This window comes from Delphinapterus leucas, chromosome 1 (genome assembly GCF_059928025.1).
Source record: "Delphinapterus leucas isolate spDelLeu-1000000601 "Yukka" chromosome 1, BTC_Dleu_Yukka2, whole genome shotgun sequence".
Taxonomy (NCBI): Eukaryota; Metazoa; Chordata; class Mammalia; order Artiodactyla; family Monodontidae; genus Delphinapterus; species Delphinapterus leucas.
Window position 1 is genome coordinate 56,344,357 of NC_143129.1, and position 10,491 is coordinate 56,354,847.

Below are 10,491 nucleotides of genomic sequence, written 5' to 3' on the forward strand. Positions count from 1 at the left end.
ATTCATATTATTTGTTAGATTAACATGATAGTGAATTTGTTTAATCAGTCACCTTTAGTGAGAATCAAGAGAAATAATGTTTAGGAAGAGTGCCTCATAAGCCATAAAAATCTATATAAATATTTTTATTAATCAGGGACCTTGTTAAAATACAAAAATATAGGGAAATTTTTTAAATAAAAATTATAAATTTTTATCTCAATAGACCCTCAAAAGGATTTGGAAAATGATCCATCAATAAATTGTCAGGCACAGGAGACTACAGTGACAGCAAGTACCACTGAAGAAGCTCAGACCCCAAACCCTGCCTCTGGTCTTAACAAAGACCACCAAGAGGTAGAATCAGTTGGTCCAGGAAGTACAGATACAGATGATCAATCAGAAAGTCCAGATGAAACAGATGATAGGAAATATCCAAAGGATACAGAAGGTGAGAACGGCCAGAGTTTCCAGGGTGGAGAACAAGGGCATCCGCTCCCTTCAGAAAGTCTGGGTGAAGACCTCTTGGATCCAGAACCCAACTGTTCTCCAAGTGACAAGGTGGGAAGAACAGACGCACACTTAGTGAGCAGCTCTGCAGCCCTCCCTGAGCATGTGAGCGACAGACCCGGAGCTTTGCAGGAGCCACCTGTCCTTGACCCTCAGGATACCCAGAGTCCTGGGCATTCCAGTGCAGGGCTGGAGAGCCAGGACACACTGAGGAAGCGACTGCTGGCACCAGGTGAGAGAACCCCTGAGCTTGTCCTGTTTTGTACTGTTCTTTTCAGAGAACTTCTCTTTCCTTCATAGGATTAAGGCCTTTGCACCTTGCCCAAAGTCACATAAAGAGATATAACTGACTTGAGATTAGAATGAGGTTTCTCGTCTCCTAAACTAGCTCATTCCACTACATTAAGTTGCTTCCCACACATAAGCTGCATTTTTTAACAGTTTTTATTTATTTGCTGTCTGTATTAATCCAGTATGTTTTTTTTTAAGGCATGACTTTTAAAAAATTTACCTCTGGCTTTTTCTTTATTTCTAATGAGCATATCTTCACTTTCACTTTTTAAAATCTTTTACTTTGGGGAAAACTAAATGCTAAATAAATCAAGAGATAGATATATTTAAAAACCAACATCAGTGGTATAGGACCCTTAACTCGGTCATCTTTCAGTTTTATAGGACTTTAAGCAAATTAATTTTTCTATACCTGATTTTCCCCACTTGTATATTAAGGAGAACAGCATCGTATCATTCCTTACAAAGATAATAGTTGGAATGTGCAAAGTCTTTACACTGGAACCCAAGAGATGTGGATTCTAGTTGTGGCCCTACCACTTCCTAACTTGGGTGAACTTAGGCAAATCTGTCAACTTCCTGGTACTTCAGTTTCCTATTTGCAGACTGAAGAAGTAGGACAAGATGCTATCCAGCTGGTCTCTTCCAGCTTTTTTTTACCTTCTGTGATTTTATGGATTTGGACTGTGTGGATTTGTATTTTATAAGTACTCTGAAAGCTCAGTCTGAAATGCCTATTTGCCAGAGCAAAGAAATATAAGACATTCTGTTCATCAGGGACTTGACTAAGGGCTAGAATTCCATGTTTCACCATAAGTCAATGTCTGAGCTCAAATATATGTTTCATTAGTTAATATTAGAATAGTCTGTAACTTCAGGGAAGGCAAGGGCTATGTCTCTCTCATTTATTGTGTTTCTGTGGCACTTGGCACAGAGAAGTGACTTTATGAATATCTGTTAAATGAATGAATGGATATGATTTGTATGGACCATTATCTGCCATCAGAATTTCACCGGTGTGCAGGTTCACTGAGTAGAGGAAGAAAATACTGTTTTAAAAATGCAGTTTATGTGTGGGAAGCAACATAATATAATGGAATGAGCTAATCTAGGAAATGAGGAACCTCATTCTAATCTCAGCTTGGCCATATCTCTTTATGTGACCTTGGGCAAAGCCCTTAACATCCCTGCACCTTTTGTCACAATAGGTAAAGTAGGGGGCTACAGTAGGTGATCATTAAAGATCCTTTCAGTCCTTAAATTCTGTGACATGATATTTTAAAAACCCGTGTTTTGGTGTGATATGACTAAATGAACTATCGTTTATAGGTGAAGATGACTCTATTTCTTTATGTTAATAGTGTATGCTATTTGAGTTATTTCTCCAGTAAGGGTTATGGGCAATAGTCAGCTTTCATTGTTATATGAGGTACCTGGCTGGGGTCAAGCACACATCTAGACTCTAGAGTGACTTAGCTCAGGGTCTACAAAATACTGCCCTCCTTTTCACCCACACATTTTATGATTGGTGTCTCACCCCACACCTACATTTTTATATAGTTCATAAATTTTCTTAACCTTGTATTCCTTGCTTTGTATACCTCATTCACTAAGTTTCAAGCTTGCTTTTGTAAGCTATTTTGCAAAGGTAAGCTATTACTGTACAGTAATCTCTCCTGTCTCTAAACTTAATGTCTTTGTTATTTGTATATTAGGGGGGTCTTCAGGAGCCTTTTGAGATGTGAACACTGGAATTAGAGCATCATTGCCCTGTGATGTTGAGTCTTGTGTACATTATTTCTTAAATCCCTTCTTAAATCACATGTTAGATACGTTTGGCTGCAATATTAGGATGCTTGTTTCTTTGTCCTTGATGTAAGAGCCAGTGAAGAATTGTGGCTGTAGCAACAGTATCCTTAAGTGAATTTCACAGCATTTCATTTTATTCTAAGTAGAATAAAGGTAATGGTGAGCCTTAAGGAAAAGACAGGAAGTTAGCTTTGTATAAAACAAAATTTTATAAAGTATGGAAATCCTATCAGGTAATTCTTTGCTTCGGTAAGAGGTATAAAGGTATACACACTCTCATTAGTGTACTGTCTAAAAATAATGTTCCTTTTTTTTTCCCCCCCAGAGGTTGAGAGACATCAACAAGAAACACAAAAATTGGAAGGAAACAAGGAGAATGCACAGGATACCATAAGAAAGATTAATAAAAAGGGTTTTCTGAGCTATGGTAAGAACAAAACTGGTCTTACTGTAGTGATTCACATTCAGAAATCCTCAGAGAAGTACCTAGAAAACTAGCAGATTTAAATAGTTTTAACATTGTTTTAATATTTTTTTTAATGTTTGATAGTAATATTAGAATAGAGCAATAGAGTTCTGGGGATTTTTCCCTTAGCGGTGGCAGCCAATATTTTGCCATCCTTAACAAAATGGGAATTCCCACCTGAGGAAGGGCTTTTCATAAACAAGAAACTAAAACTGTTTTTTTTTTTAATTGAAGTAAAGTTGATTTACAGTATTGTGTTAGTTTCAGGTAGACAGCAAAGTGATTCAGTTATATATGTATATTTTTTTCAGATTATTTTCCATTATAGGCTATTGTAAGATATATGAATATAGTTCCCTGTTAAAGCTGTCTTTTCAATGAAAAAGAAAGTATTAACTTCTCAAATGGCATTTTTACATTTTGACTGTTTAGGAAAAAATGGCCTATCTACAGGTAGGTAGTAGATACTTTTGAGACAGTAGAAGAATATACTGATAGTTCATTTCTAAATCACATCAGTAGCTATATCAAAAAATATATAAACTTAGATTTTACCTTTTAACAAAGATGTCATTATCTTCAAATTTCTTCTTAAGAAATTAAAGAAAAAGTATTTCCAGTAGATTTCAACAGCTGAAAGTTTAAAGGACTTAGGCAAAAGAAACTCACCACAGGCCAGTAAAATCTGACAGCGTATCTGCCTTTTTTCAGTTTACCACAGGCTTTACTTCTGACTCACATTCTCTCTAATTTTGTCTTTTATTTTCTCTTTCTCTGATAGGCCCCATCTGTCTTGGCCTCCTGTTTCTGATTCTTGTTTTGCTAAGTTCTGTTAATAGCTATTATTCCTCTCCGGCCCAGCAAGTGCCCAAAAATCCAGCTTTGGAGGCCTTCTTGGTTCATTTCAGCCATTTGAAGGATAAATATCCAGGCCAGAGTTCCTTTCTGTGGCAGAGAGGACGTAAGTTTCTCCAGAAGCACCTCAATGCTTCACACCCCACTGAGCCAGCCACCATCATATTTACAGCAGCTCGAGAGGGAAGAGAGACCCTGAAGTGCCTCAGCCACCACGTTGCGAATGCCTACACGTCTGCCCAGAAAGTCTCTGCCATTCAGATTGATGGAGCTGGAAAAACCTTTCAGGACAGTGATAAGGTCAAGGAGTCAGTTGACAAGGAGCTGAGCTCTGGATTTGAGAAGGGCGGGAAGGCTGCTGTGGTCCACCGCTTTGAATCCCTTCCTGCAGGCTCCACCTTGATCTTCTACAAGTATTGTGACCATGAGAACGCTGCCTTTAAAGATGTGGCCCTGGTCCTGACCATCCTACTGGAGGAGGAAACATTAGAAGCAAGTGTCAGCCCAAGGGAAACTGAAGAGAAAGTGCGAGATTTACTTTGGGCGAGGTTTACCAACTCTGGCACTCCCAGCTCCTTCAGCCACATGGATTCAGACAAACTGAGTGGACTGTGGAGCCGTATTTCCCACCTGGTGCTGCCTGTCCAGCCAGTGAGGAGCATAGAAGAACAGGGCTGCTTTCTATAAGCTAAGCACAGAGTTGGTTATGTTCAGCATGGGTTTATTAAAAAGTCAGTTTAAAAGCCTTCCATTTATATGGAAGGAGGTTGACGAATGTGAGGAAATAGCCTGGAAAGCACAAATGAGCTTATTTGAGAAAAGAAATTTTCATTTTTTACTTTTTGTAAAATCTTTCTAATCTAAGCTTGACAAAGCTAAAAGTTGACCTGACTTTTTTTCCTTGCCTTTCAAGCAAATCAGATATATATAACTGAGGAATGTTCTTCAATCCAAAAGTAGAGCAACAGAATCATTACATGGGAAGATAATCTTCTCAGTAACTACAGAGTGATTTTTGTTTTCTTGAGGCTCTAAGGAGCCTTTTGGATAGTGTTTGGACTCAGATTAAAGCAATTACAATTATAAAACTGAAAAATTTTAAAAAAATTTCTATCACATGTTAAATATTTTTAAAATTCATTTTAATAACCTAGTTGTGGGATTACATCTTATGCTTTTTTGCACTTTTGAATAGTATGAAAAAGGAAATAAGAATTCAAATACTTATTTACCTAAATACTATATGTAAGGCACTGTGTTTTTGTTCCGTTAATGAGCTCTGAGGGAAAAGCAGCTGTGCTCAAGAAATGTTCTTAAAAATTGAAAACAATGGGGGAATTGTTTATAATCACTGCAAATGAAGAAATTCCAATTGGCTGTGTCTTCGCTTCAATTTTCTTGAATGATTTAGAGCAGTGGTTTTCAGGCTGTCTACTGGCACCCCTCCCCTTTGTATCAAAGAAGTTCTTCTTTTTCCCATTTTATATATTGGGCTCCTCCGTAAGATTTAATTGGATTTAATTGGAATAAAGAGTTCCACTAATAATGAAGTTTGAAAATCACTGATTAAGTGAAAAAGCATCTTGGAAGATAGGAAAAAAATGAAAATATTAAAACTCATGAGTAGGTTGAAAATAAAATACAGGTTTATCAAGAGACATGCTATTTATGAAGAATGAAGACTTACAGATGAATAGCAGAATGTATAAACTAGTATTTACTAGCATATTTCTATGCTTTTGGTTAATCTCTGTTATCATTTCTGTCTCCCCTGAATGGAATTTTACAATTGTCTACAATGAGAGTTTGAGTGCTTTAAGAAGAACAGATTATAATAACCAGTTGAATCGTAGATTTTTATATAGGTACATTAGCATAACTTTACCATACTGTTTACTTATTATACAGTGATGGAACATTTATCTAATGCAGTTCATTTCTTGACCAGCTAGTTAGAAGTATGATTAGGTTAACAATTAGAAAAATGCAAGAGATGCTATACTTAGTGAGAGGAAGTGGAAATGGTAGATAGATTCTAAGAGGTTTTAACAGCTAGTATTAATTGTTGGACCATGTTCTGTGATTGTAAGAAAGCTTGAGAAAGATGTTTATGGAGACAGTGATTGTTGATTTGCATCTCCACCCCGAAGGCAGAACTTTAGTAAAATGATCTTGACCTAATGAAGGATTTGTCCCATTACATGGCATACCTAGGAACTATCACCATGAACCTGGAATATTTCAGTTAGGTTTTGGCCTCTGAAGTCATGTGACTAAATTATGGAAGGATTTTCGGAAACAGTAAGAAGATATAGGGGTCTTTGTTGATGCCTAAACAGAGCATAAAGACATGGGGGGAAGAATCTATTTGAAAGTGTTTGTCACAGGAAAAACAGATCTGTTCTGACCAAGACCTGACATTGTGCTCAATTGAGCGTAAGGCCATACCTAAAGGAACTGTTTTCATTTGGGACTTTGTGAAGGACTCTTCCGCTAGATTTGAGGAGAGACCTTCCTGAACAAAAAGTTAAAGCATAGTGAATATAATATCAATCCAATTTAAAATCAGTGGAAATTGAAGAAAAATCTATATGCCATATTCAATATTTTTTGATATTTCTGGATCTCAGATGCTAGCATTACATCACACAAAACCATTGGTGCCTTGTAGAACTGGTGCCTGCTGACCTGTGCTACCTCAGATTTATAAAGAACCAGTATGAAGTGTGCATATCTAATCTGTCAGTGACTCAGATCACAGCTGAGACAAAGATGGTTTCGTCATTCAGTTGAATATGGTTTTTCATCATTTCCTTTCAGTATAATTTAGAAAATATTTCCAAATGTCACAATTTTTTTTTTTTTACTGTTCAGCCTTTGATAAAAAAACGTGTCTCCTTCCATGTATAAGTGCAATCAACTGAAACTGTTGTCAGTTTTCTGTCCACTATTTCAAAAATCATTTTTAAAAGAAGCAGTATATTAGCTCTGTGTCCTCATGAATAAAATGATTATTCTTAGAGCATAAAACTTTATATTTTTTAAATGTACAAATAAAATCTATTATCTGATGTACCCTTAGGTTAATTTCTATTCAATTGTACCTATTTTTTTACATTTTTCAAGTTTCTAAATTTTCTTTTGTGTGTCTAGTAGTTCATCTTTCATTACTATAATAGTTTGCTTGTTTGACTTAGAACAATGACTTGTGGGCATTTTATATGATACCCAAACATCACCATTTAATTATTATCATAGAACAACTCTAATTATGTTATATATTAATATAAATCACTTCTTGAGTGATACCAGAGTTCTAGAACCAACTGGTAGAATTATAAACTGTCTCTCGACTTGAGTTTTTTCCCCTGTGGGGTAAATTTTAGGTTTCCCAGTTAGCTCCCAAGCAATGCTGTTGTTTCTACTTCTAATTTTTAAATCAATAAAGTAATTTAAATATATTTCACTTGAAAGCTGCCAAGCTTATGTGGTAAGGTTCAGCAGGCCTGTGACCCACCATCCTCCAGGTAATGATACAGTTGAACAGTGTTAGCAGCTGAGGTGGTTTTGACCCTTTCACAGTTTTTGTTTGTTTTATACAGGAAACATAAGGAGCATTGATGATAAAATATAACAAATTCAGCGTGTAAAAGTGATACTAATTCAGCAAGATGATCTTCTCCAGGACTATATTTGCATACATCTGACCAGTTTCTGTGCAGCACAGTCAGGTGTCTAGTACTTCAAAAACTAATGTTAAGCAGAAGATATAATCATTATAGCTGATTACCATTTATTGAGAATAAAGCTTATATCCATACACAGTTTATTGGTAGAGAAGTACTTTCAAATAGGAACATGATACCTTTTTTCTTTTATCATCTGAAAATAAAATATAACAATTATAAAAATAAACCAAGACATCTTTGTAAAGCCCTCAATATGTCATTTTATAAAAGCAGTTTTTAGTCTGCTTTTCATGTTGAATGTATGGTTAAATATTAATCTTTATTCTAATATTTTGTCCACCAATCTGAGCATAATATATTTCATTTTGAAATTTGTTGAAAAGTTAGTGGTTCTGTTTTCTCTTGTCTTTGTTTTTTTCAAAAGTTAAAGTACCTTTAACACTATCACTTGTTCAATGGGAATGTTGATGTTTGTCTTTATATATGTATTGTGAATATTAATGATTATGAATCACTATCATAATCCATAGAAATATGATGAAGTGATTATTTTAAATATTTCTAAGGGTATCTATGAGATTATGAAATACTGAGGCTTATGAGTCACGTGGGAAATACCTGCTATGAATAATACATTTGCAAAGAAGGCGTTACCAATTCTAGAGAGGACTAAAGATATCTGTGTAAAACAGTTTTTCCAGATGACTTTAAAATATGCCTTATTCCTATTATGTTAAGTTTTAGGTATTAGGTTGTAAAGTAGCTGATGATGTGGGCCTAAATTTGCCTCATTCAGACTGAGACTGGGCTACTGAAACTCACTTCCAACTACTACACGGCCCTATCAGTTCTGTATATGGCAGTGCTTCTCGATCTGTTTTTAAAAATATACAAACTAGTTAAGAGCACTAGCCTTATCCAGAGGGCCTGAGAACACAACCAGTATGCCCTAATCTGTAAATAATTGGTAAAGATATAAATAATTCAGTTTTCAATGCCTTTCCTTCCAGGATTATATGCTGTGTTTACTTCAGCTTGTTTTGATGTCTTTAAAAATCCATAGATTGGTTCCTATACTGGGAAATGATCTCCCACTTTTCCTCATTGAGGCTTCAGAAACTAACTTTGCCCTTGGCTAAGAGCAGTTACCTGAACCAGAAAGAATGTTTTTGGACTTGGGAAGCAGTGGGCTCAGTAGGTAGGGTAGAGCTGGCAAGAAGATGTGAAGGCCCGCGGCAGTTCCAGCCTTCCTTCTCCCTGTGCCCACACTAGCCTCAGCCTTCTCAGCCCAAAGCTCCAGGCAGCTGCTTCTGGTTGAGCGGATTACAGGAGATTTAAATGTTTGCCATCCCTGTCATAAAAGAAACGGCACATTAACTTTCAAACGACTGCAATTTGCTTTTTTTTTTTTTTTTTAACCTAACAAAAAGAAACAGGCTTTGCCAGTATTAATGTCAAAATTCTTGGCATCCCCCTTCTTCCTTATGTAACCATGATTGTGTTTGCATTTGTTTCTTATAGATGTTGAAGAATGTGCCTTATTCAAGTTAGTTGTGCGGTTTTACGAAAAATAAATCTCCTTAATTTTTCTCCGTTGACTCATTCTTGATTATAGTTCCCCAAATAGCAAGTTTATAGAAATGGGCATATGGTCATTAATGATAGGAAAGGAAACTGCCCTCCTTTGGTAATAAGTTCAAGAGCTAAAGAATCCTGTGAGTGTCAGGAGGCACCAGGCCATCAGTTGCAGGCCTCATTTAGCATTCTTCGTGTGCTATTTCTACTTAACGAGGTTTTCTTCAGTAGGAGAGAGGGAGGGCTTGTAAGTAGAGCTCTGGGAATTGCTCCTAACCTAGGTGTCCTGATTGAGAATGTGTTAATCTTAAGAGTGGACATCTTTCAGTTGTGTGTCGGGGGTGGGAGAGGACAGTGTGTTAAGAATTTCTGCTGTAAAATGTTGTCAAACCAGAGTTAGAGCACAGAAGCACCTGAATACCCATCTCAGCCCCTCACCCACCCTTCTCCCAGCTTTCTGTCCCCACTGTTTGTACCCCACTAAAAACAACAGACCTATCGACATTTTATTGAACAATTTTCCACCAAATCTGAATTCAGTTTTGAAAATCTGATTTATTCCTGCAGTTTAGAAAAATAGGAACTCTTGGGAGTCAGCATGTCTTAAATAAGAGCTTTCAGTGGAATGGGCTAAAGTCAAAGGACAAGATGAGCCTGAAGGCAAAGAACATAGGGTTTTCAGCAACGTGATTTTTTAATTCATAAACTCACTACTAGAGGATGTTAAGATACTTCTCCAAGTACGTAGGAACAGACTTAAGCCTCAATACTGTGAAAACTGCTTAATAAGGAAGAGAGGTGCTATGAGTTATTTAGTTACTGTAGGAATTGTAATTTTAAATAGTATACGATAAAAATGATGTCAAGTCTGAAGTTGCAGTCTGGGTCATGGAACGTTTGATGCAGAAGCTGACAATGATTCTTTGCTTGACCAAACTTTAGTCAGGCTCCTGAATATTTTTCTAGGCCTATCTGTGTACTTCTTTGGAAAACACAGTTTTAGCAAGAATCCTGCTAAGTCAATTTAACTAGAACCCCACACCCTCAATATCCTACCTGGCTCCTCATCTTCCATCTTCCATCCCCTAGGTGATGTCTGATCACTCTGGCCTGATAGGTCAGTTTAGCCAGAACCCCCGTTTCCTTGGTGTTTCCTCTTAGTTGTTTTCCATCCCTGCTCCTTGGTTATAAATTCCTCCTTGCCCAAGCTGTATTTGGAGTTGAACCCAATCTCTCTCCCCACTGTGACATCCCACTGCTGTGGTCCCTATACCTATAATGAGGGTCCTGAATCAAGTCTGCCTTACCATTTTTAAC

The 10,491-nt window shown here is 36.7% G+C and overlaps 1 protein-coding gene across 5 annotated transcripts in view; it reads left to right on the forward strand.

Moving 5' to 3' along the window:
- Positions 1-9,188, forward strand: part of LOC111165729 (torsin-1A-interacting protein 2-like) — a 42,907-nt gene extending 33,719 nt beyond the window's left edge. For 4 of the 5 annotated variants that reach the window (XM_022556633.2, XM_022556635.2, XM_089910584.1 and 1 more), the window contains exons 3-5: positions 206-721; positions 2,915-3,016; positions 3,837-9,188. In XM_022556633.2, the coding sequence (XP_022412341.1) occupies positions 206-721; positions 2,915-3,016; positions 3,837-4,597 (1,379 nt within the window). In that variant the 3' untranslated portion in view covers positions 4,598-9,188. The remainder of the gene's footprint in view (positions 1-205; positions 722-2,914; positions 3,017-3,836) is intronic. The other variant, XM_089910594.1, reaches the window with a different exon arrangement.
- The last annotated feature ends 1,303 nt before the right edge of the window (positions 9,189-10,491 follow it).